The 27771-nt window shown below is 35.1% G+C and overlaps 1 protein-coding gene across 5 annotated transcripts in view; it reads left to right on the top strand.

Moving 5' to 3' along the window:
- The window catches only part of LOC136040575 (uncharacterized), a 145158-nt gene that overhangs the window by 62553 nt on the left and 54834 nt on the right, over window positions 1-27771 (top strand). For all 5 annotated transcript variants that reach the window (XM_065724814.1, XM_065724811.1, XM_065724813.1 and 2 more), the window contains 4 exons: window positions 369-523; window positions 2257-2355; window positions 15609-15706; window positions 24594-24730. In XM_065724814.1, coding sequence (XP_065580886.1) covers window positions 369-523; window positions 2257-2355; window positions 15609-15706; window positions 24594-24730 — 489 coding nt within the window. The remainder of the gene's footprint in view (window positions 1-368; window positions 524-2256; window positions 2356-15608; window positions 15707-24593; window positions 24731-27771) is intronic.

The raw sequence follows: 27771 nt of genomic DNA, 5'->3' as shown, positions 1-27771 counted from the left end.
TGAACGTTTCAATTTAAAAAAAGGTAGCTGCACTGGCAGGGCCACAAAAAAAAAGGTTCAAGGGACTGCCACTTCCACTTGACTATCTCGTGTCCTAATTGATTAACCTAGATGTAATATAGAAACTATGTGTTATATTCAGTTCTCAAACTAAAGACAGTACAGTGATAACAATTACGCCCCTATATATTTCTAAGTGAAAAAGTAGTAGTTTTTGGAAATAATTTTTTACAAGTCAGACAGAATATTAACATTAGCAGATTCCTCTGTATTTAGAATAGTTTTATCCAACGTGAGTACATTCTAGTGTGGCAAAGCCCCCTTACTCCCTCGTCTGTGGATATATTTTTAGCTTTTATTTTTTTTAGGCAAAAGTGAGCGGGAATGCTTCAACTGACCTTGACTACGTTGACAGAGGACAGCTAGTGCAGTCCCGATTGGGTCTTATTTCGCAGGCTTTTATGGTCTTATTAGCAGTTAGCCTCCTCATGTCTGATACACTTGGTGAATTATGGAGAGACAAGTACCTTGATTCTTTTCCTTTTTGCTTATTAGTGTTATCTATAGATTTTTAGCCAGGGTTTTAGAATCTCCCAGGTTCTAAATGTGGTCTGAAAGCGATATACACAATACCCCTACCATATGTAGGCGTAACAGGCTATTTTACTTTATTTCCCTCGCATTTTGGTGTTTTGAAGGTTTTTCTCTCATTTCGGTAAAGCTTGTATAAACAAATAAAACTTTACACATGTAAATATGATATATATATAAATGCAATCGTCAGTGCATGATCGTCAATATTTGGCTTTAACAAAGCCAAATATTGCTTCACAATAGCTTCACAATTGCTTCGCAATTTGGTTTCACAAAGGATTCATGGCCTGTAAAAGAGGGGAAGATGTACTTACTATTCGAAAACTATCTCATATTAAAAAAAAGAGAAAAGAGAGGACAATACTTGTAATTTATAAGATTTTATTCGGATCACTCACCAAAACTAGTCCGGCTCCAATTGAAAACAAATAAAAAAATAAAAAGTAGCCAAATATTATTTGGCAACAAAACGTTGATTCAAAATAACCAATTTGAATAACAATTAACCTTGGGGTCATCTTGAGTTTGGGTGAAAAGAGGCTGTTTACAGTAATTTGGTCATTGAAAATTAAAATTAGTCTTCCAATACTAGTGAGGAAATTCCAAGTTCAATTGACGTAATTGACTGCTAGGACTATAATGAAAGATGAGATGTAACGTTTCTGACCTGGGCTCCTCCTCATCTCTCTTAACCCTAAAGTATTTAGTCGACTAGTAAATTCGTCTAAAAGTGAATAAAAAAAAAGTTTTTGTATGTAAATAGAGCAATTCTGAACCAAAAACTAAAACTAGGGAAATGAGCCAGGATATTTCATATTCAGTTGATATAATCGAACGGTAGTGTAAAGGGAAATCTGAGAAATCGAATCGAGAAATCTGAATCGAAAGGTAAGGGATTTGAGGTATTTTTTAAGAGAGTGGATTTCAATGCTGTTAAACTAGTTTAGTAGCAAGTGAGAATTTTACTGAAAAAAGATTAGTGGTTCCTTAATTACATTCATTATTGTCGTAATGTTGTTTAGTTATCAATGCTTTTCATGTTTCTGATGAACTTTCTTGTATTTGTTTCATTAATTTTTTCTTTTGTTTTTGTGTCCTTTTTGTGTACTTGTGTCCTTTTTGTGTCCTGAAGAATGAAAAAACTATTTACCTTTTTAAGAACAAGTTTTTTTTTTAATTTTAACACAAAAGCCCTTTATTATCTCCTAATCTTGTGTTATTACTTGGAAACTCTACAAAATAAGGACATGTACCCAGTTATCCACTGTTCCCAAGTTTCCCCTGAAAAAAACACTGAGCTTTTGAAGTCTCCTAGAAAATTAACGATGACGACTGTTTACGGCTTGTATTTCGTGTTTATAATTGCGTATATACGAAAGTGAATTTTTGGGGATATTTCGGAGAACCCTCACTTGGAAGCATTTCTATTTGGGAAGACACCAAAAATTTAGGTACTGTATATACCCATAATTACAAAAAGAATTCGGATTTTTGAATCTTTAATAATTTTACTATATTTTTCTATCAAATTTCTCTTCTTTTTAGAGGTGTTAACCATCCTTGTAACTGAACCGCTTAACATACCATGATCTAGAGTTCACTTTTTAGCATTTTGCGTTTGCTAGGGCAGCGAATAAGTGCTAAATAATCAAAATCTTTTAGAGTCGGCCTATTTAGTCGAAACACCCACGACCTGGTTTTCCGAATTGCAGAAATTGGCGTTGTACTTTGGTTTCCTTGTGTGCTATGGAATTGTATGAGGTACGTTTTTGTTCCCTTTCTATTCAACGTTTTTTCCCTAGTATCTTTTTTCCTGTTTGTTCGTTCCTTTTCTTATTTAAAGATAAACTGGAACGACCAGATTGAAGAACACGGGGGAAATGATAAGGGAGAAAATTTTACCGTTTTACTTGGAATTAAAAACTGCTAGCCCCATTGATAGTCCGACGTTTCCCAGCAGAACTAGAAAAAATAAAGATTTCTATTCAAATATTAAAAACAAAATCTGAATATATATAATCTTAGTTTATTTAAAACCAGCCTAAAATCTCATGAAAATAAACAGATTTGTCTTATTTGAAACAATTTGATTTCTTGTAAAAAAGTTAGGGCTAGGCTATTATGTAGAATGTAGACTAGTTACAAAAAAATAATAATAAATAAATATTTAAATACACCTATTTGTCCTTTTGGAAGGACAAAAGGATTTGTCCTTTTGTCCTATTTGTTGCTATAATAAGAAAAAAATGTGGTTCAAAATGTAAATAAATTAATTTTATACAGTCATTTTGATTCTACGGAGTAGTGCTAGATGGCGTTGCTTTTTTTTTAACCCGAGAGGAACTTGAGTTTCTCTTATCACCATACAATCATACTCTGATTGGATAGTTTCTTTTCTTGGCCGCGACTGACAGCGTTTTTCGTAGTAGTCCACATGTGAATCTGTAATGGGACGAATGTGACAAGGTGATTATATGAGAAAAATCTAGTTTAACTGGGAAGCTCAAAGACTTAGTTTTTATTAGAATTTCCTTTCTATAGGCCTAGCCCAGTAATGTAGCATATTTTCATCGTATAATTTTGCTTATAATTAAATATAATATGTATTTTAGCTAATAATTTAGCTTCTATTTAGCTATTTATAATTTAGCTTATAATATAGACTATATTTATCCATCTATAAATTAGCTTATTTTTAGCCTGTAATTTCTTCCTATATTTTGTCAGCTTTAATTTAGCTTGTTGGTTGTGGCTGTCAAAAGGGGCTCGTACTTCCCACTTTTATTGGAGGAGGGGGCGTATTAATGGTGAAACTGAGCAGAAATTAAACCAATGGAAACTATCCTTACCCTATGTATTTGATTATGTATGGCACAATTACTTCATAAGTTTTGTACAATCATTTTATCAGATTTCAAATGAACAGGGTAGCTATGGTTGCTCCAAAGGCAACTTGGCTGTTGTCAGAACTTTTATACCATCTGAAACCCTGTCAAAATGTAAATCCTGTCAAAATGTAAACCCTGAAATCTGTCAAAATGTAAATCTTGAAACCCTGTCAAAATGTAAGCCCTGAAAACCTGTCAAAATGTATAGCGGGAGAGATCCGTGACTTGTAGATATTCTTGTATATTTACACAACCACAATAAAACTAAAATTTAAGCTCAAATATAAGATAAGGTATAAGACATTTTTAATTTCAAAAAATGTCTATTACAAATCCCGAACGACCGAATTTGCATTTTGGAGTCATAAGACCAAACAAATAAATCATAAAAATAGCACAACAACTAAAAAACTGGCTAAATAATGCCAAAAGCAACCAAATCAGAAAGGCAAAGCATTTCATTAGTAAACAAAAATAGTAACAAATTTAGCGGCAAAATGTCAGAAAGTTAAAAAGGTAAAAACTAAAACAAAACTGAAAAAGAGTGAGATAAAATTAATGTTAAAAAAGTTTAAAAGAAAGTTTCAAGGGGGTGGGAACAAAAGAATCAAACGAACATACAACATGGGTATCACCAGTATCAAAGAAAAAAAAAAAAACTAGTGGTTTATTTTATCAGTAAAGAAGAGGATAAAGGTTTTATTATATCTGGAGGTTAATCAACGGATTGGGGACAAGATAGGAACGGGTTAAGAAACAGTACATGGCAAGCAGTGTCTGGATGGGGAGTGTCTTTTGGGGAAAATGTTTTCCGTGCGAAGGTTTATTACTGACTTTTTTGCAAAGCGGACACACAACGTTGCTCTCTAGTGCTCAAGAGTTTCCAGCTTGGTCTTTTTTAGAAGGAGCGAGTATGGTACCTCCGCTTCTTTAAAAATTATTCTCAGGGCTCTTTTTTGAATGGATTCAATTTTTTCCGATTCATCACGCTAGATGCCAGGATGTCGAACTTGACAAACATATTCAAGATGCGAGTGGACAATGGAAGTATAGATCCTTAAAGAATAGGAAGGGGGGACGTTAAATTTATTCAAGAGCTTAAGAAGAGACACATTTGCTTTATGGACAATATCTTTAACGTGGATATCCCACTTTAAATTAGAGGAAATTGTAACCCCAAGTAATTTAAGGGAAGACACAGAAATATCTGGGTGGATAGGGTTGAGGAAAAGGGGTGAAATTTTAAGGAAATATATTGGCATTATCATAGATTTGGAGGGGTTCACTTTTTTGTCTAAGACTGCAGCATCACCTGCAATATCATTTGAGGATACTCATAGGGTTGCTTACTAAGTTTCCGTAGCAGGTTTCAAGAACTATTAGGTCATCTACAAATTTCGGGAGATTCCTTAGCGAGGCTATTTATCATAAGAGAAAAAAGAGGGGACCTAGGAGAATACCTTGGGGTACTCCATTGTGGACAGGGAGGGGGCTGGAATAATGATTCTGATATTTGACTACCTGTGATATATTTGATAAAAAGGAGGCAACCAATTTAACCAGGAAAGAATCAATATTGAAATCAGTTACAAGTTTTTCAACTAAAATATTGTGGTTAACAAGGTCAAATGCTTTTTGAAGATCAATGAAAATTAAATTTCGCCAGTAATTAGGTTTTTGGAGAGTTTTCCCAATTGAGTCAATAAGAAAAACAATTTAATGGGAAGTAGAAGTGGATTTCATGTTCTCGAATTGTCTCAGGTCTGTAAAAGGTGGGATTTTCTTCTTTCTATAGTTTAGAGAGTATAGGAGTTTGACTCTTTCTCTTAACTCTACGTAAAGAGCGGGGCGTTGAGGAGGAAAAGCCCCATTCATATACGGAGTAATTTTTGTTCGTTGTAAGTTTTAATGTCGCTCCTTACTTTCATTTAAAAAAAAACTTGTTTTTTTTTTTGTTTAATTTCTGGACGTTTTTGAAATAATGCATGTTTTGATCTTAGCTCTCCGCACATAAATAATTAGCACGAAATTTGCATATTAATTTTTTTGGGCTAAATGGCTTTTTCATAGTTTTATTCGGAAGATTTTGAGAAAAATGGACCAAGGGAGGAAGCCTAGTTGTCCTCCGATTTTTTGATTACTTAAAAAAGCAACTATAACGTATAATTTTTTACGAACGTTTTCATAAGTAAAAAATATACGTAACTTACGAATTAAATTAGGCAGCGAACTTCTATATTCGTATGTTTTTATTGCGTATATGAGGGGGCTCACCCCTCGTCGATACCTCGCTCTTTACATTAAAGCTTAAATTTTGTCGCAATTCCTTAAGAATGGCCCCTCAATCACAAAGGCCGTAGAATAAATAGTCGAAATTACTGAAAATACTTTAGCGTAAAGAGCGAGGTATAACGAGGAGGTGAACCCCTCATATGCGTAATAATTTCTGTTCGATTTAAGTTTTGATGCTGCTTCTCACTTTCAGTAGAAAAAACTTTTCATATTTATTTTTTCATTGTTTTTTTTTAAATAATGCTAGAAAATCCTGCACCCCCTCCATTGAAAGTCTCTTCCCCTATGGAAAGATCCTCCCACGTAACCCCTCTCCTCAACTTCCCCCCCCCAACCCAAAAAAATCCCCCTGAAAACGTCTGTACACTTCTCAGTAACCATTACTATATGTAAACACAGGTCAAAGTTTGTAACTTGCAGCCCCTCCCACAGGGACTGCGGGGGAGTAAGTCGTCCCCAAAGACATAGTTATTAGGTTTTTCAACTATGGTGAATAAAATGGCTATCTCAGAATTTTGATCCGGTGACTTTGGGGAAAAAATGAGCGTGGGAGAGGGCCTAGGGGCCTCCAACTTTTTGGTCACTTAAAAAGAGCACTAGAACTTTTAATTTCCGTTAGAATGAGCCCTTTCGCGACATTCTAGGACCACTGAGTCGATACGATTACCCCTGGGAAAAAAAAAACAAAAAAAGAATAATCACGCATCCGTGATTTGTCTCCTGGTAAAAATGCGAAATTCTACATTTTTGTAGATAGGGGCTTGAAACTTCTACAATAATTTTCTCTGATACGCTGAATCTGATGGTATGATTTTCGTTAAAATCGTATGACTTTTAGGGGGTGTTTCCCCCTGTTTTCTAAAATTAGGCATATTTTCTCAGGCTCTTAACTTTTGATGGGTAAGACTAATCTTGATGAAACTTATATATTTAAAATCAGCATTAAAATGCGATTTTTTCGATGTAACTATTGGTATCAATATTCCATTCTTTAGAGTATCGGTTACTATTGAGCCGGGTCGCTCCTTACTACAGTTCGTTACCACGAACTGTTTGAAAGATGGTAAGGCAAGGTCATACTGGGAAAGGGAAGTAGGGTGGAGGGTGTCTGAGAGTGGAGGTGTCAGGTTTATTTTGACAAAATACGGATGGAGGCCAGAACCAGTTATCAAACTCTTGGACGCACGGAGAGGACACATGTCTAAGGGATGTGGATTTTTGGGAGGGATGTGCGTAAGGGAAGGTCTGGGGATAGTCCGAACTGGGTAACGTGATCTGATTGGTTGGGTCGACTGACTACGGGTACGCACCTGGGACGAAGGGGGCTTTCGAGGTATGGATTCTTGGGGTATGCTGCTCTGCATCGGGTATGCAGGGGGATAAGACTGGAAGTGGACTGGAACACGACCCAGGGGAGGAGGGGAGTCAAGAAGGCTTTTGGCGTCGTCCTGAAAAAGGTTGGATTTTAAACCTACCTTCTGCTACTGGTGCAAAACAACACGATTTGTCATTACAAGCTAAAACAGGACAAAGGTCAATACGATCACAACTGTACTTATCGGACATACAAATACCTAAGATAAAATTACGACAAATATGTGGAAACTTGTACTGCCGTCAAAACTTACAGAGACCATGATAAAATGGCTACATATCACATTTTCCCCTGCTTATTCTTGTGTTATCTTTCATTTCATTTTTCACAAGTTTCTCAAAAACAATTACTATATTATCATCTGCACACGCTTTAGCATTAACCTTGTTGGTCCTTAAAATAGCAGTGCTGTTGCCACCTTTTATGTTGCCACATTTTGGCATGCAACCGGAAGCCAATAAGCTACTTGCATATTCAGAAACATTTTCAGTTACTATAGTAATAGTCTGTGGGATTATTTCATTCATAAATAATTGATTCAGCTTCAATATTTTTTTCTTGACGATTCCGGTCAGTGGCATTGCTAATAACCTGGTTAGACACTAGTTCAACTGCACTTGACCTCTCGAATGAATTTGGAAAGGCCATATTAGCATTTTCAATTTTTTTTTTACATTCACTTGATTTACTTCATTACTTTTTGGATTTGTCTTGCTTGGTTGAAAGGAAGAGGAAATGTCGGAAAAATTGAAGATATCCAGTTAGGGAAGAATATGATTCTTTTGTATCACAAATAGGGGGTCAGTAATAATGGACAAAATGCACCTTAATGTCTCTTCTAGTCTGTCTTTTAATTTCAAAAATCACAACGCAGACTCTGGTTTAAGAATTTCAAGATCAGTAGAGCAGATTTCTGTCTGGCAAGCAAAATCTTTAACATAGGGTTTTGTATACGTTATATTATCACTGGTAGAACGTGATTAGGGTTCGGTATGAACATATACCTCTTATAAACAGGTTTTTAGTTTTCCTTTGGTGGTGTCAAGAGTAGAGGATGGATCGATGGTAAAAATGGTAGTGCCCTCAGTCTGACATGTAACTTCAAGAGGGGAGGGGGCGTCACTTCATGCTGGGGGGTAGGGAGAAGCTGGAATCAACTCCTGCAAGAGGGGGATCAAGGGTGAATTAAGTTCCTGTTGGATGTTAAGCATCCTAGCTCTTGAAGTTTGAGAACAGGGGGTGTGAGGTGAAGGCAAAACAGGTGAATTTAAAGAATTTACCTGTCATTTTCTTAGAGGAGCAGTCAGGACAAAACCAGCTCTCACTCTAATTAGCTGTATCATTTTTGACATGCTTTTCCACTCCTGCATGGAACGAGCAATTGCACCCTCCATATTTCAGAGAGTTCGAAAAGACTCTCAGCCTACATTCGGGACTCACTAGTCTTTGTCTAACCATCCTTTTTATGGCACTTGGTATTAACCAAGTGACATATAGCAATCGCAAATTCTGTCGGTCTCTCGGTCCCGGTTTTGCTACTTTAGGCACTTCCAGGTAAGCTAGGACGATGAAATTTGGCTGGCGTATCAGGGACCGGACCAGATTAAATTAAAAATAGTCGTTTTCCCGATTTGACCATTTGGGGGGAGTGGGGGGCCCGTTAATTCGGGAAAAATAGAAAAAATGAAGTATTTTTAACTTACGAACGGTTGATCAGATCTTAATGAAATTTGATGTTTGGAAGGATATCGTGTCTCAGAGCTGTTATTTTAAATTCCGACCGGATCTGGTGACATTGGTGGGGAGTTGGGAGGGGGAAACCTAAAATCTTGGAAAACACTTAGAGTGGAGGGATTGGGATGAAACTTGGTGGGAAAAATAAGCACAAGTCCTAGATACGTGATTGACATAACCGGAACGGATTCGCTCTCTTTGGGGTAGTTGGGGGGGGGGGGTTAATTCTGAAAAATTAGAAAAAATGAGGTATTTTAACTTACGAACCGGTGATCGGATCTCAATGAAATTTTATATTTAGAAGGATATCATTATCAAAGCTCTTATTTTAAGTCCCAACCGGATCTGGTGACATTGGGGGGATTTTGGGATGGGGGAACCTAAAATCATGGAAAACGCTTAGATTGGAGGGATCGGGATGAAACTTGGTGGGGAAAATAAGCAGAAGTCTTAGATACGTGATTTAAATAATTGGAACGGATCTGCTCTATTTGGGGGGGGGGGGTTAATTCTGAAAAATTAGAAAAATTGACGTATTATTAACTTACGAAGGAGTGATCGGATCTTCATGAAACTTCATATTTTACGAAAGGGTAACCAGATCTTAATGAAATTTGATATTTAGAGGGATTTTGTGCTTTAAAGCTCTAATTTTAAATTCTGACCAGATCCTGTGACATTGGGGGGAGTTTGAGGGGGAAACCGGAATTCTTGGAAAATGTGAAAATTGGGGTATTTTTATCTTATGAATAGGTGATCGGATCTTACTGAAATTTGATATTTAGAAGGAATTCATGTCTCAGAGCTCTTATTTCTAATTCCGACCAGATCTTTTGACATTGGGGGGAGTTTTAGAGGGAATTCTTGGAAAACACTTGGAGTGGAGGAATCGGGATGAAGCTTGGTGGATAGAATAAGCAAATGTCCTTTATACGTGATTGATGTAACCGTACGGGGTTCGCTCTCTTTGGAGGAGTTGGGGGAGGGCTTCAGTGATTTAGCGAGTTTGGTGCTTCTGGACGTGCTAGGACGATGAAAATCGGTAGGCGTGTCAGGGAGCTGCACAAATTGACCTGATAAAGTCGTTTTCCCAGATTTGACCATCTGGGGGGCTAAAGGGAGAGGAAAAAATAGAAAAAAATAGGTATTTATAGCTTACGAATGGGTGGTCGGATCTTAATGAATTTTGATAATTAGAAGCACATCGTGACTCAGAGCTCTTATTTTAAATCCTGACCGGCATTAAGCTTCTGATTTTCCTTTTAAATCAATCTATTGATTCTTAGAATTTTTTAGAGCTCATACCATATGAGCTCTTGGCTCTTCTTGCCTCGTCACAAGTGCCATATGACCTCTTAGCTCTTGTCTAAGAGGTTAATGGTCCGAAAGATAAACTTTGTTCACCGGGTAACTACCAAGATGCTCACGGATTGAACGCTACATGAAAGCTGAATAAATATTTGATCACCACTTACTGCTTTTGATAGAAGGATGTGCCAAAAGGAACCCACATACCATAGGCAACGAGGTCATAGCTTAAGACTCCATCGATATTGCAAAGACTGAGATATAATTGACGCGGTTGGTGAGATTTAGTCAATCAATGGTTAACCTGAAAATTACGGTGTGATTGTGTACAACTGTTAACAGAACAGAATCCATAGAGTGTAGATCAAAGTTACTTATAAGAATGAAAAATCGTATCGCCGTCTCCAACGTCATTTAACATTTTGTGTTTCTTAGCATTTTTTTATAGTTTTATTTTATCATAGTCGATCAAAGCGAGTGATGTCAGCAAGCTTTTGTAGCGATTTCGTTCCAAAGCTGCCAATTAGAGTTTTCTGTCTTCTTTTGACTCTCATGTATCTGCTCTGTATGTTGCATGCTAAGGCAAAGGCAAAGCATCATTTTCAGATTCGTTTGCTAATGTCAGTTCAATTTTTAGAAAGAGTAAGTTGCTCACCCATTCAATCACATTCATGTTTCTTTTTTTCAACGTTGCAATTATGTTTTTTTTCAAAGATAAGATCAGGCTTTTATTACTGTACTAATTTTGTTAATCGCTGAAATTGCACTAATTTTACTTTACCACATTAAAAGAAATTGCAAGAAGCTGTCATATTCTAGACACCATTAATTAATTAGTTAATACATAAATTAATTAATACAGTAATTATCGTTTAGTAGACAATAATGACTAATCGAGACAATTCTAAAAATGCTTCTATCTTCCGGTCATAAATCTATTAAAACAGCTAATGTATTAAAGATATTCTCCGCTCAGAAAAAGACATCCTTTATCAATGAGATCCTGATTCAGCTGTCAACCCAGGCCTAATTGTAATTCACCCTACACTACGTTCCATGATTTTTCAGAACCGCAAAAAGTACATATTAAACAGTCATGAAAAAATAGGGGCTCGGGACCTGACCCCCCATCGTAAGTCTGAATTTTCCAAAATCCTTTGGCACTTCTAATTAAAATTATTATAATTTTTTACTACCCCCCCCCCCAAAAAAAATGGCACTTACCTTCGAACGGCAGGAAAATGTAAAACTGGGTATATAAACAAACATTAGTTTGTATCACGATTTTTTTTTGTCGAATTTCTAGGAGACAACTAGACATTTATACGAGACATATATGGAAAGGACGTGGAGTCTTTGGATCCTTGACCTGTACTAACCTCCGATGAAGTCATAGTTTCTCTGACTTTCCATGCCATTCGCCAAATTTTTGCTTTCTGTCCAGATTTGGATATTTGGACAAAAATCCCCATGTATGGGGATTTTTTTTTTACAACACTAACGCCAGTTTGCACTTTTATAAGTTACCCATATTATTTAGCGTATATCAGATCATCAGTTATTTTGTATTTTCACAACAGAGAGCAACCCACCAGCTGTGCTGGGGGTTGCTCAGCTTAATCAGTTTTTTTTCCATTTTGATTAGGCTTTTTTGTGGCATTTGGTATTTACCAAGTGACCTATAGCGATCGCAATTTCTGTCGGTCTGTCTTTCTGTCCCGGTTTTGCTAGTTTGGGCACTTCCAGATGAGCTAGGGCGATGAAATTTGGCAGGCATATCAGCGACCAGACCAGATTAAATTATAAATATTCGTTTACCTGATTTGACCATCTGGGGGGGGGGGGAGGGGATGGTTAGTTCAGAAAAATTAGAAAAATGAGGTATTTTTAACTTACGAACGGGTAATCGGATTTTAATGAAACTTGATATTTAGAAGGATATCGTGTGTCTCGGAGCTCTTATCTTAAATCCCGACCGGATCCGTTGACATTGGGGGGAGTTGGAGGGGGAAACCTGAAATCTGGGGAAGCGCTTAGAGTGGAGGGACCGTGATGAAACTTGGTGGGAAAAATAATCAAAAGTCCTAGATACGTGATTGACATAACGGATCTGCTCTCTTTTGGGGAGTTGTGGGGATTTCCAGTGCTTTGGTGAGTTCGGTGCTTCTGGACGTGCTAGGACGATGAAAATTGGTAGGCGTGTCAGAGACCTGCACAAATTGACTTGATAACATGAGGTATTTTTAACTTACGAATGGGTGATCGGATCTTAATGAAATTTGATATTTAGAAGGACCTCTTGTCTCAGAGCTCTTATTTTCAATCCCGACCGTAACCGGTGATATTGGGTGGAGTTGGAGGGGGAAACGGTGGAGAGATCGGGATGAAACTTGGTGAGAAGAATAAGGACAAGTTCTAGATACGTGATTGACATAACTGGACTGAATCCGCTCTCTTTGGGGGAGTTGGGGGGGGGGGGGGGGGGTAATTCGGAGAAATTAAAAAAATTGAGGTATTTTTAACTTACGAACGTGTGACCGGATCTTAATGAATTTTGATATTTAAAAAAATTCATGTCTCAGAGCTATCATTTTAAATCCCGACCAGGTCGGGTTACATTGTGGGGAGCTCGAGGGGGAAACTGGAAATCTTGGAGAACGCTTAGAGTGGAGAGATCGGGATGAAACTTGGTGGGTAGAATAAGCAAATGTCGTAGATACCTGATTGACGTAACTGGACTGGATCCGCTCTCTTTGGGGTATTTAAGGGAGGGCCCAGTGCTTTGGCGAGTTGCCTCTGGACGTGCTAGGACGATAAAAATTGGTAGACGTGTCAGGGACCTGCACAATTTCCCCGATTCGACCATTTGGGGGGCTGAAGGGAGAAGAAAAACTTGAAAAAATGAGGTATTTTTAAAGTACGAAATGGTTGATCGGATCTTAGTGAATTTTGACATTTAGAAGGACCTCTTGTCTCAGAGCTCTTATTTTAAATCCTGACCGGTATAAATCCTCTGATTTTTCTTTTAAATCAATCTATTGATTCTTAGAATTTTGCTAGAGCTCATGCCGTATGAGCTCTTGGCTCTTCCGACCTCGTCACAAGTGCCATATGAGCTCTTAGCTCTTTTTTTTGCTTGTATTTGAGCAGAGAGGGAGGCTCTGTAATTATTTGTTCCCAGGTGCCACCAATCCTAAGAACGAGTGTTTCTACCATCCATCCCTCCAATTACAGCATAGTGAATAAATTTGTAGTCTAATTGGAAAATTAATACCCCTCCAATTTGTTATAAGCGGTGAGCTCGTATCTGAATGCAAATTCTTACATATTTATTTCGTTAATTTAACTTGAAATAATCAAACAGTTATTGAACAGTTTGTCGGAACGAACTGTAAGTAAGGAGCGACTCGGCCCAATAGTAATTGGACCTCTAAGACAAGGAATTTTGATAAAAATGTGTTCATTAACAGAAACGGCTTCCTATGCTGCCTCCAAGAGACAAAAGAACCTGCATTACGAACTGTTTTTTAAAATACTATGGATCGAACGTCATTCGAATTCAGTTAAAGTAAAATATTTAAAATTCTATTTGTTCCAATATTAGTCTCCCTAAGGTAAGTGACTATATCTTATTAATGTAGAAATCACATCCAATTAGCGGTAGGTTTCATCCAATTTGAAGTAATTGGCGAAGTAATATTAAGCGTAATTTGGTAAGTATATCCTGTTTTATCTCATAGCTTGGGGATTGACTTGGAATTCCACGAAAGTTTTTTTTTGAGGGGACGACATGGAGGTAAGGTGAGTTAGAATTTTGGCAAAAGGGTGCAGTGTTTTTTTCTTCACGCCTTATAAAATAGTAAATGATATGGCTCTAGTGATTACAGCACTATCTTAGCTAATATGTTGACTATATTACTAATAGCTTTATGACTGTAATTTGCCTACATGACTGTGCTTAATATTGACTAATATTTGGCTCTATGACTGTGACTTGTCTAATATGACTAATATTTAACTATATAACTAGTCTTTACTAGTCGCCTACATGACTGTGCTTAATATTGACTAATATTTGGCTCTATGACTGTGACTTGTCTAATATGACTAATATTTAACTATATAACTAGTCTTTACTAGTCGCCTATATAACTAGTCGCCTACATGACTGTGCTTAATATTGACTAATATTTGGCTCTATGACTGTGACTTGTCTAATATGACTAATATTTAACTATATAACTAGTCTTTACTAGTCGCCTACATGACTGTGCTTAATATTGACTAATATTTGGCTCTATGACTGTGACTTGTCTAATATGACTAATATTTAACTATATAACTAGTCTTTACTAGTCGCCTATATAACTAGTCGCCTACATGACTGTGCTTAATATTGACTAATATTTGGCTCTATGACTGTGACTTGTCTAATATGACTAATATTTAATTATATAACTAGTCTTTACTAGTCGCCTATATAACTAGTCGCCTACATGACTGTGCTTAATATTGACTAATATTTGGCTCTATGACTGTGACTTGTCTAATATGACTAATATTTAGCTATATAACTAGTCTTTAGTGAGATATAGGCAAATATAAACAAAGAAACCAATAAAAAAATTCAAACCCTTAAAAATTCTAACCCTCTAGAAGCTCAAAATCATCGTATTTTTCTACAATTAATAAATTAATATTCAAATACGGCATGAATGTATATAAACATGACTAAGGAAAAGATACAAATTTCTTTCTGGTCATTTCAGTAACAGCTGCACGCTTGACCTCCTTTTCCTACAAAACCTAACAATCTCCTTAATTTTAAGGAATGCCTCAAGGAAAATAAATTGTGAAACAGATATGTCATCATAGCTGAGTAGTTAAACATCCCACAAACATAACCCTGTATCCAGGGACAAGTAGTTACAACCCTTTCCCTGGGCGCTGTTGGGGCCATGGTATCCCCAAGGTGTGGCTATTAGAACTTTTGACTAGTTTGAACAAGTGGGCTATTTGTAAACTTCGGTAAGTATTGAGGATAAGGGAGGGCACTGAGGGATTTTTAAAGGATAAGGGAGGCTTTTTGTCCTCCAAGCACTTTTCAACGTCCCCTAAAAGTTTATGCTTAATACCCTCAGCCGTTCTTAAGACATTACGATTGCGCTCTTTTCACAACCAACTTGGACATAGATTGTTTTGATTTCTTTCAAAATCCCCCGAAATCAACACTTCGTCAAAGTAGTGGCAACTAGTTGTAATTGCAGCCGCAATAGCAGTAGTAGTCGTCCTGGAAGTTTCGAGTTATTACCCTTCGCCTTTTTAACATATTGCAGATATGATCTATTACATATAATTAAAACTAAGTTATATTGTTGTAGATGGTTGTTCTAATTTAATATTTGCGTTTGTTTTAGACCTGAGGAACTATGGATTTTGAATCCGCGGCGTCTCCTTAAAGATTTTGTCACCAAGAGGAAAATTGAGATTATTCCGTCTGAGCCCCGACCTGCAAGTATGTATCTTTTTTTTTTCTCTGATAATCGGTAAATATAATCGGCAATTGTTTACCGAATTTGATCCTTTACACTAAACTTGGAGAAGGGGTGGCATGTCACTTACCACTTTTGTGACGCTAAATCATACACTTTAGTTAAAAGTTGAAGAAAACTAAGTGGATTTTTTTTTGATTTGTTGGATTACTTAGCACCGCTAGTAGGCTATGCATATTATTATTATTATTATTATATATATATATATATATATATATATATATATATATATATATATATATATCTATATATATAAAAATAAGTTGTCTGTCTGTCTGTGGATGTGTGGATCAGGTGACGTCACCTGAAAAAACTGGATCAGGTGACGTCAAAACTGAAAAAACTAAAAAAAGGCAAAAACTACAAAAAAAACTAAAAACTAATAAAAAAAATAAAAAAGCTAAAAAACTTAAAAAACTAAAAAAAGGCAAAAACTACAAAAAAAAACTAAAAACTAATAAAAAAGCTAAAAAACTAAAAAAACTAAAAAAAGGCAAAAACTACAAAAAAAAACTAAAAACTAATAAAAAAAATAAAAAAGCTAAAAAACTAAAAAAACTAAAAAAACTAAAAAAAGGTAAAAAACTAAAAAAAAATAAAAAATAAAAAAAAACTAAAAAAAAGGAAAAAACTGAAAAATAAGCTAAAATAAAGGTAAAAACCAATAAAAAACTAAAAAAAAACTGAAAAAACTAAAAAAAGGCAAAAACTACAAAAAAAACTAAAAACTAATAAAAAAAGTAAAAAAGCTAAAAAACTAAAAAAACTAAAAAAACTAAAAAAAGGTAAAAAACTAAAAAAAAATAAAAAATAAAAAAAAACTAAAAAAAAGGAAAAAACTGAAAAATAAGCTAAAATAAAGGTAAAAACCAATAAAAAACTAAAAAGAAAAAAAGGAAAAAACTAAAAAAAATTTTCATCTAAAAAACTAAAAAAAACTAAAACAGGTAAAAACTAAAAGAACTAAAAAAGAAAAAAATAAATGACGACACTCAAAGAGAAAGCGACCAGGACAAAAGGAATGTTCGATTAGCAATCAACAAAGCACCGGGACACAGGGAGTATAAATGACGACCAGGACATAAGTAAAAAAAAAAAAACTATCTATATATATAAAAATAAGTTGTCTGTGGATCTGTGGATCGTGGATCAGGTGACGTCACCTGAAAAAACTGGATCAGGTGACGTCAAAACTGAAAAAACTAAAAAAAGGCAAAAACTACAAAAAAAACTAAAAACTAATAAAAAAAATAAAAAAGCTAAAAAACTAAAAAAACTAAAAAAAGGCAAAAACTACAAAAAAAACTAAAAACTAATAAAAAAGCTAAAAAACTAAAAAAACTAAAAAAAGGCAAAAACTACAAAAAAAACTAAAAACTAATAAAAAAAATAAAAAAGCTAAAAAACTAAAAAAACTAAAAAAAGGTAAAAAACTAAAAAAAAGGAAAAAACTGAAAAATAAGCTAAAATAAAGGTAAAAACCAATAAAAAACTAAAAAAAAAACTGAAAAAACTAAAAAAAGGCAAAAACTACAAAAAAACTAAAAACTAATAAAAAAAGTAAAAAAGCTAAAAAACTAAAAAAACTAAAAAAACTAAAAAAAGGTAAAAAACTAAAAAAAATAAAAAATAAAAAAAAACTAAAAAAAAAGGAAAAAACTGAAAAATAAGCTAACATAAAGGTAAAAACCAATAAAAAACTAAAAAGAAAAAAAGGAAAAAACTAAAAAAAATTTTCATCTGAAAAACTAAAAAAAACTAAAAAAGGTAAAAACTAAAAGAACTAAAAAAGAAAAAAATAAATGACGACACTCAAAGAGAAAGCGACCAGGACAAAAGGAATGTTCGATTAGCAATCAACAAAGCACCGGGACACAGGGAGTATAAATGACGACCAGGACATAAGTAAAAAAAAAAATTAACAAAACTAAAAAGAAGGTAAAAACTACAAAAAAAACTAAAAAGAAAAAAAAAACTAAAAACTAATAAAAAAACTAAAAAATCTAAAAATCTAAATAAACTAAAAAAGGAAAAAAAGGAAAAAAATAAAGGAGAAAAACAAAACTAAAAAACGAATGTATATACAGACCGGTACACCGGGATACAAATGACGACCGGGACACAGGGAATATAAATGACGACCGGGACACAGGGACACAACTACAACGGGGACACCGGGGGAAACAGGGGGATATAAATGACGACCGGGACAAAAAAACTAAAAAGAAAAAAAAACTAAAAACTAATAAAAAAACTAAAAAATCTAAAAATCTAAATAAGCTAAAAAAGAAAAAATAAGGAAAAAAATAAAGGAGAAAAACAAAACTAAAAAACGAATGTATATACAGACCGGGACACCGGGATACAAATGACGACCGGGACACAGGGAATATAAATGACGACCGGGACACAGGGACACAACTACAACGGGGACACCGGGGGAAACAGGGGGATGTAAATGACGACCGGGACACCGGGACAGGGAATGGTCGATTAGCAATCACCATCAACAAAGCTCAAGGGCAATCATTAGAATCATGAGGTATAGATCTGAATACAGATTGTTTTCCCATGGACCATTATATGTTGCATGTTCAAGAGTCGGTAAACCTGACAATCTATTTATATGCAAAGACAATGGTACAGCAAAGAATGTTGTATATTCGCAAGTTTTACGTAGTTAAAACCATATATATGTATATATATATATATATATATATATATATATATATATATATATATATATATATATATATATATATATATATATATATATATATATATATATATATATATATCTATCTATATTCACAGGTGGGACATAGGGACACAACTACAATGGCGCGTAACTATTATGGCGCGTAACGACTTACGCGCGCGGGGGGGCTTGGGGGGGCGCGAAGCGCCCCCACCAACTAGGTGTTGGGGTGGCGCGAAGCGCCACCCCAACAGCTATTATATATATATATAATCGTCATTCTAGGGTTTGATGCACAAAGGCTGGTCGACTGGCCCTGTAAAAAAAAAAAAAAAAAAAAAAATCTGGAACATCTATTCGACGACCTATGTGCAAGTGATGGCTCAGTAAGATTCTTGCCCTTTTTATGTATAATTGGTAATTTTCCCAAATACGGTACTTTAGGCCAATCCTGGGAGGAGGAATAGGAGGTATTATACAACAAAATAAGGCGCAAATGCTATTGTGACACAAAATATATGCATCAGTTGAAACTAATTGTGGGATTTTGTCAAAATCCTGGGGGTGGCGAAAACCGTGGAGCCAATTTTCTCAAATCAAGTGAAAATGACAGTGAAAACTAAAAATCAGCCGCATGGTGCCATGAAGGTAAAGATATGCAAAAGAATTACTAAAGAATGGCCCATTTTTGTGGATGCTTGAATTATGCAGGCTTATCTTAGTTTTGACAATATTTTTGAAGACACTCAATTTTAGCTGGGGGGACTGAGGTCTTGGAGGAGGGGGTAAACCGAGGTCTGGGATGTTGGCAGTTGACCCCCTGCCCCTGGTTGAAACGTGAACTACCAGGGATGCGATAATAAATGATTTGTTGCTCCTTGATTCCATCTTAGTTGGATTCGTAACTAAAAGCCGGTGTTCGAAGATTCTACTTTTGCTTGTTTCAGAATTATAGTACTTAGGGCAGTACAGCCAATGGCAGTCTCGTCAATGTTGGCACGTTTTCGTCAATGTGGCCACGTCAACCGTGAAAACAAATAAGCCAAACTAATTAGTTAGATTTGAATAATTATCGTCCGTAAAATTTTGACATTAACAATCTGTTAGTTCCCTAAGACAACTGCTTACACACAGAGGTCTTCAAAGAGCATATTGCTTGCATACAGAGGTCTTTCAAAGAGTTCACGGTAACTAACTGTAAGTAAGGAGCGAAACGGCTCAATAGTTACCGAAATTCTAAAAAAACAGATTTTTGTTATCAATAAATATATTAAAAGAATCGACTTATTATGTCAATTCCAAATACATAAGATCGCCTATTAAAGTTGCTACTACTTTCTGCAAGATTTTGAAACACTTGTAATGCCAGAACTTAGCGAAAAATGCTACATGCTGCCATATCCGTTTAGCTTCCAGAAAGGCCTAGGATGTGCCCACGCGCTTACTGCACTATCGTCAATACTTATAGATGTTGATAAGTCTGGTGATTCGCTCGTCCTAGGGATGTAAGTCGTGCTTTCGACTCTCTAATTCACGCGCAAATTCTCTTTGAGCTATATAAACGTGGAGTTGACACGTCTGATATTCGTGCTTTGTATGATATGTATAACCATCTTGCTGTTATAATCAGGCTACCTGATGGGACCATAACACGTTTCATTATTCCAGTCCATCGAGGCTTCAGACAGGGTGCCCTTACTTCTTCAGTTGCCTTCAATAACTGTATCCTGAACGCCCAGTCCAGCGCAGTTCCAACGTATATTTTAAAAGGGATCGATGTGTCGCTTATCGCTTATGCAGATGATATTTTTAACCCCAGTCGAAAAGTGTCGTTCGAAAGAAATTTTGCTATTTTAAGTAAAGATTATGCTAAGATTAACCTTACATTCAATAGAGAAAAATCGGACGTGGTTCTATTCAACTGGGGTGAAACTCGATCAGGATTTACTGTTAATCTCAACGGCGCGCCAGCTTCCCCAAAATCACAAATGAAATATTTAGGGTTTCCTATCGGTGACACCCTTAAAGCAACTAGAAGGCTCTTGATCCTTAATTTCCAGCGTAGAACAGCAACTGCATACGGCTTGCTTGGTAGCAAACAAACTTCAACTCAACCGCAAACTGCTAGCTAAACTTTACAATGCTTCTGCACCCCCGAATTTCCTATACCTTGCATCTTTTTGGCGTACATTTACGATAACTGAGACGAAGGAGCTTCGGTGAATCTATTTCCTGTATGCCTAATACCTGCTTGCCCTTCCACCATGGTCAAGCAACTCCTGGGTCATTAAAAGATACGGCATCATAGACCCGAATGCTTCTATCAGAAAAAGCATAGAAGTTTTAATAGTAGAATTGGTCAGCACCCATGGAGTGCTATTTTGATACAATGAATGTTTTGCTTTTGCTTTTGTTTGTTTTAATTGTTTTTAAGCAAGATGGCGTTGTTTAGTTTTTAGGTCATTTTTTTCTCTTTTCTTTTATTCACATTGTACTCCATTTTTTATGTGTATTATAACGGGTTATAAATAAATTCAATTAAATTTAATATTACCCATAAAAGACTACACGCCTGAGAAAATTTGCCTGATTTTCGAAAAAGGGGGGAAACACCCCCTAAAAGAAAAGAATCCTAATAAAAATAGCACCATCAGCTTCAGCATATCAGAGAATTCTGCGTAGAGATTCCAAGTTCCTATTTGCAAAAACGTAGAATTTTCTAGTTTTTGTCAGAAGAAAGATCGTATCGAGCCAATGGTCCTAGACATCGGGAGAGGGCTCATTTGAATGGAAATTAAAAGTTCTATTGCTTTTTTAAGTTACCAAAAATATTGGAAGGCAACTAGCCCTCCAATATTTTCCCCCAGAATCGTCCGAATAAACTCTCGATATAGCCATTTTATTCAGCATAGTTGAAAAGCCCCAAAACTATGCCTTTGAAGATAACATGTACCCCACCCAGCCCACGGGGATAAGTCTTTAGGCTATCAAATTTGTCCATAGTTTGCGTATCATATTTGTTATTGGGAAGTATTCAGGCATTTTTCGGGGGTGTGGGAGGATTTTGTGCCTGGGGCGGGTTTCCATGGGTATAACTTCCGGGGGTGAACTTTCCAGGGGAAATTTTAAACTGGGAGTATTTGATAGAATTTGTATACGAAATTATTATTATTTGTCTTACCTTCTCTTTGCTTAATCAATTTTGCATAAAGATTATTCCGGGGGACATTTTCAGCGTGTTTGGATTTTCGAGGAAATAACTTCCATGGAAGGGGGATCTCTGGAGGGATTGGAAAAGCCATTAGAACTTAATCTTTTTCAAATGAAAGTGTGTAAAGGAGAATTTTTCATGCTGAATCTTCTGTAAGAAATTTTATGGAGAGGACGGGGCATATTTTCAGCGAGGATAGAATTCCTCGGAAGTAAATTAACGGAGGGGGGTGTATTTTACTTTGCAGGAACTTTCTACGGAGGAGTTTCCCGTTATGGGAGGGAATTTTTCATGGAGGTTGAGCCAGATCTACCGGCATTGTTTGAAAGACGACCAGAAATTAAGTAAAAAACAAGTTTTCTCAACTGAAAGTAAGAGGCAACATTAATACTCAAAGACGAATAGAAATTATTCCGTATATTAAGGGGTTGCCCCCTCCTCAATACCTTGCTCTTTACGCTAAAGTTTACTGTTTGTCACAATTTATTAAGAACGACTCCTGAAACACAAGAGCCGTTTAATCAGAATAGGAATCTTTTTAAAAGCGTTAAAAACCTTAGCGTGAAGAGCAAGGTATTGAGTGCGTTTAATTTCCGTTTGTTTTGTGTTTTAATGTTGCTCGTTGCTTTCAGTTGGAATAACCTTGTTTTTTATTTTTTGTTAAAAATGAAATTACCCATTTTAAATTTTTAAAAATACAAAAGATTATAAATGTCCATTCGACCGATTGGAAGACTCGAATTTATTTTCACTGTCCTGGTAGTTCAAAACAAAACAAGCAGGTTATTTCATTTTCAGTGGATTACCCCATCCACGTTTGAGCAACATAGATACAAAAATAGAAAAACTGCTTCTACATAACCAAACTGCTTACAATTTGCTGACTACTACAAATTACCAAACTGCTTTAATATCTTTCCCGATTTTGCAGGATACCTTTATCCCCACTGGACACCCTTTCACCGCGGAAATACTTGAATATATACAAATTGAATGTATACATAAATACAAATTATGTTTCTTAAAACCTTTGTTCTCAATCAACGCCTTTTGAGTTGAAAGTTTGGGTGTAAGGAGTTAACCATCTGGTTGTTTTAGTGCTGCAAAAATTTATTAGTAATAGAATAGTATTTTCATTTGCTGAAAAGAAGATATAGATTTTTGTAAAAAAAAAAGTATGAAATAAATTTTAAAGTGACCTTTCTTTTCAAATTCTTTGAGAACGACTGCTGAAAGACAAGGGCCGTTTAATTGGAATGAGAAATATTTTTTAATATTATGAAACTGTAGTGTAAAGAGCAAGGGGTTCAGAAAAAGGAGCCCTTCTCATATACGGAATTATTTTGTCGTTTTAAGTTTTAATTTCACTTTAATTTCATTTGGGAAAAACTTATATTTTTACTTAATGTTGTATTTAGAATATGCTGTAATATCTTCAACCATCCAATATCAAAATGAAGCTCCAGCAAAATATTTTTTGAGTTCGGTGCAAGGGTGCATTAAATAGGCAGAATGATTAATGTGGATGTAGTGAAGATTTGAAAAATAGAGAAGATAGGATAGAGTGTGTCTCTGTGCCGTTTAAAGGTTTGGAAGAAGAGGAATATAAGCCTTCGACTTAAGACTAGGATACAAGAAGCCTTAGAGAAGGCCTAAGGTAGTTTCAAGTATGGCTTTAGAGCGAGGGGGGCTTAGAAAGCACAGCAAAGTTTGATAACATAAATACTACTTTCAATGGTTAATAAGCAGTGCTTACCTATCAAACGGTAAGCAGTGTAAAAAACCTGACTCAGTCGCTTATCTTAGGGCTAGAGTGAAGGAAAGATTTATGGTATATCTGGTTCTACGGAGGGAGGATCATCAATTTAGTGAGAAGAAACTTTTTAAGTTTTAAAACAAAGTTTTTTTTCAAATATTTCTTCAGTTTTCTATAAGAATTATGACGAACATGAAACTTTAGCGTAACGAGCGAGGAGTTAAGGAGGGGCAAGCCTCCCCCCCCCCAAAGCTTGCTTCGCTAGTTTAATGTTAATCTGTACCCTCGATTGAAAGAATCTAACTTCTTTTTTTCAATTATAACAAAGGACGGTATATATATATATATATATATATATATATATATATATATATATATATATATATATATATATATATATATATATATGTATATATGTGTGAATGTGTGTGTGTGTGTGTATATGTTAATTCATAATCGTCGCAACTGATTTTTTATATAAATATAAAAAATAAGGATTTTTTTTATTCTATAAATACAAAAAAAAAGAATTTGAAAAGCTCAAACACTTGAATTTTATTAGCTTTAAACCCTAAAGTTCGATTACTAATGTTTTACTAGCATTGTATCTTGTTTTAATTTTAACTATTCTTTTTTAGATGGGGTTCTTGCTTCTTTAGTTTCTGCTCATTTTTAGAGTGCAGTTCATTCATTTTTTTTTTTTTTTTTTTTTTTTTTTTTTTTTTTTTTTTTTTTTTTTTTTTTTTTTTTTTTGTCAAATACTTGAATTTTACTGTTTTCAACCCTTGGTTTTGGACATTTACGTTTTGCTATCATTTTAAGTGTTGCTATTTTGTTTTAATATTATTATTGTTTTAGGTTAAATGCTTTATTTTACTGGTTTTCAATTTTGGGCTTTGAACGTAACGTAAATTGGGTTTTGAACGTGGACGTTCTAAACCCCAAATTTCTTAACGTTAACGTAAATTGGATTTTGAACGTTAACGTTAACGTCCTAGCAATTTCTGGATGAGTTTTAGTTTTTTACTTCTTTCACTTTTTTTTTATTTTGAAGTCAAATACTTCAATTTTTACGGGTTTTTTACGGCTCATCTTTCTCATTTTCGCTTGAACGCTCTTTATTTTCGGATGAATTTTTATTTTTTATATTGTTGGTAATTTTGTTTTATGCTGTTTTTGTTGTAGGTCCTGCGGTATCAAGTCATTGTTCATGTTGGATATGCTATGATTCAGATGTACCCGAGAAGCTAATAAGCCCTTGCGCTTGCAAGGGGGACACAAGTCTTGTACACCATGATTGTCTCAGACGGTGGCTTGTGGAGGTTAGTTTTTTCTGCCCTTATTCATAGTGATTAAAGAGAAATTCTAATTATTAATACCTTTCTATATAATTTATCTGTGTAATGAATTCATATAATACACTTGGTATTATTGTAGTTCAGTGTGTAATTTTAAACGTTCGGTCATCTTATACTGAATAATGTGTATTCTTCACAATCGTTTTAGCATGTTTAGAGTTTTAACTGTGTGTCAGAACAGCACTATTGCCACTAAAGAGAAAATCACCCAAAAAACATCAGACATTATTGCACTTCCTTTCTGAAGGGCAAATAAATGGAGATCAGCGCCGTCGGTAGAGCGGTGCAATGCAAAGTCCAATGCCGTATTCATTACCTTTACCTTTTTGTATCAAGGACTTTATGAGTGAAGCATCCAACCCCTTGGTCTGTCTGAACTGTTTAGAGTTATTTGAGGTATATGAAAAAATTTTCAAGCTTTGTGATAGTAATTATGAAGTCAAAACCGTTTTTAATCAATTAAAAGAAACCCTAGTTATGAACGTAAATTGTGTCTGAAATTAGATCCCCATTCGCGAAATCCAATTTTGCATCATGAGATGAAAGAACGTTGCCGCTTGAATGTTCAACCAATTAGTACCAGTTTATTTTGTCAAGATCTTTTCATTTGTCATCAAGTAAACATGTCATGTTGTCATGTCAACTTTATTGTCAACATGTCATTATTCATTACTTAAGAGAACTGAGTAACGTCATTGATAATTAGTGTCACGTCAATTTACGTAATTCTGTTAATGTAAATGTAAAGCCTGTTACAGACTGAAATATAAACAATTTGTCATTTTTCAACATAGTCACAGTAAATATTCCAACATTTGTAGAATTGTCACACATTGGGATACCATCATGAAAGAACTCCCTCAGTAAGAAAGAATTCCCTTGTTTCGAAATGAGATCAAAATATCGTTGTTCAGTGTTGAGGATACTTGGAAACATGATTTAAAACTTAGGTGCAATATTAAAAATTGCCAGCGAGAGATGTTTTGTTCCACAGCAAAGAAGGTCACAACACCAGTGATAAAATTTTGACTGCTGCCCTCTTTGTACATATATTTATATTCATGGTTAAAGGTGGCAGCACCGACGAAAATGTTTTGATGCTCAAAAAACATAAGTTTTGAAACAATCAATAGAAAATCAATTAGAATCGTGGTTTTCAGGTATGAATACACCTTAAATGTATCCACAGGGCGAAAAATGTTTTAATTTAAGTTCTTAGTATTTTCTATTTTGGATAATTGTCTGACCTGTCGTAAGTCGCTTTGGTTACCACCGCCTAAATTTGGTGATTCGTATTTCCACTATATTCTAAATTTAGCCTTACTATTTTCTTCCCACAAATTGATTAGTGTTTGCAGTAACAAAATCAACAGTATATATGGTCACTTTACTAATGTTAAAGCCACTTTAACCGAGAGTGGCCTGTGGGTTTTTAAACCCAGTGGCCTGGGTTTTTACATATGTAAGCTCGATTTATGACTTTTTAAATCTCTTGAGCTTGAAGTAGAGCTTGATATTTTATATCTGTAAAGTCGCCGAGTTTATCTTTTCCTCCTTGTTTTTTTTTGTATTTGTTTTATTGATACTCATGTTAGCTCCAGCTCTTGTAGTGTATAAATATATTTTATTCTAATTAGCAGTAAGTCACACCATTAGTAAGTCAAGTAAAGTGGAGGATGTGCTCTGAGGAATGAGACAAGTAAGGGTAAATTAAAATTTTAAGTAAGAGTATTATTTTAATAGGTAAAATTTTAATAAGAGTACGCTTTAAGTAATGAGTAAGGCTATGGGTAAAGTAAGGGTTATTTTGATTACTTTACTCTTTATGCTTTGGCAAATATTCATGTTGAGTTTGTTGTGGGTAATGTATCAATTTTAGTAGTACTTATTTTAATGGGCTTTTATAAAGGAAAAACAATAATAGCAAAATGTTGCCTGTTCTAACAATTTGCTACACCCCCCCCCCCCCCCTTATGAAGACTGATAGAGTGAAAATTTGCTGTGAGTAACTCTATACAAGGGAAACATACTAATAAAACTGAAATAGCATCATTTAATTCCTTATTTTTCTTCTGTATATTCTATGTAGCGAATCAGATTAAGGTTGATGATCCAATAACCTCCAAATGAAAGATACACCCCGATTATAGCAATGCACCCCGACCCACTCCTTCCCATAATGATCCAATAACCTCCAAATGAAAAATACACTCCAAATGTAGCAATGCACCCCGACCCACTCCTTCCCATAATGATCCAATAACCTCCAAATGAAAAATACAATCCAAATATAGCAATGCACCCCGACCCACTCCTTCCCATATCAAAAAAGATGTCGTACGAAATTCTTCACTCGAGTTTTTGTTCTTCCTTTAACGTGAACCTGAATATTGTCGTAAAGTGAAGCAGTGCCACTAGAGAGGACCCCCCCTGGTTTTTGCTAATGCACATAAGTTTTGATAATGTTTCTCAGTAATTGTCACCCGGAGGCTGTTTGTTATAAATTTTGTCAATATAGTTTTAGTCTTATTTTCTTTAACATAACATTTTGGCTGAAATAAGATTTTGGGCATAATATATTATACATAATAATTGAATTTGTGATAGATTAAAGGGTACTTATGTATTATAATGCCAACGTTCAAGTTTATGCTGTGTAAAACTCAAGAATGAACCAGTTTTATCTGTTGGTATTAAGAAACAATTATCTTATGCTCAGGGGTGAACAAGTGGTGGCTGACAGAATACACTGGAATTATATAATTTGGGTTATATATTTGCGCATTAACTACTGATGGCAGGGGGTTAGCTCGTATCTCTCTTTGTTCACAAAAAATATATTAGCGCTGCTAATGCTATCATATAGTATATACAACTTGGTATTACATAGTTGATATTTTTCTAGCATTGTGGCACAACTTTTTGGGGTAACTATGGTAAATTTTCTATGGAGTGTATGGTCAAATTTCGTTCATTATTTGTTTTCCGCTTTCTAGGGCTATAAT

The sequence above is a fragment of the Artemia franciscana genome, chromosome 21, assembly GCF_032884065.1.
Source record: "Artemia franciscana chromosome 21, ASM3288406v1, whole genome shotgun sequence".
NCBI classification, from domain to species: domain Eukaryota; kingdom Metazoa; phylum Arthropoda; class Branchiopoda; order Anostraca; family Artemiidae; genus Artemia; species Artemia franciscana.
Note: the sequence above shows the minus strand (reverse complement) of the source record. Positions and strands in the feature narration are given on the sequence as shown.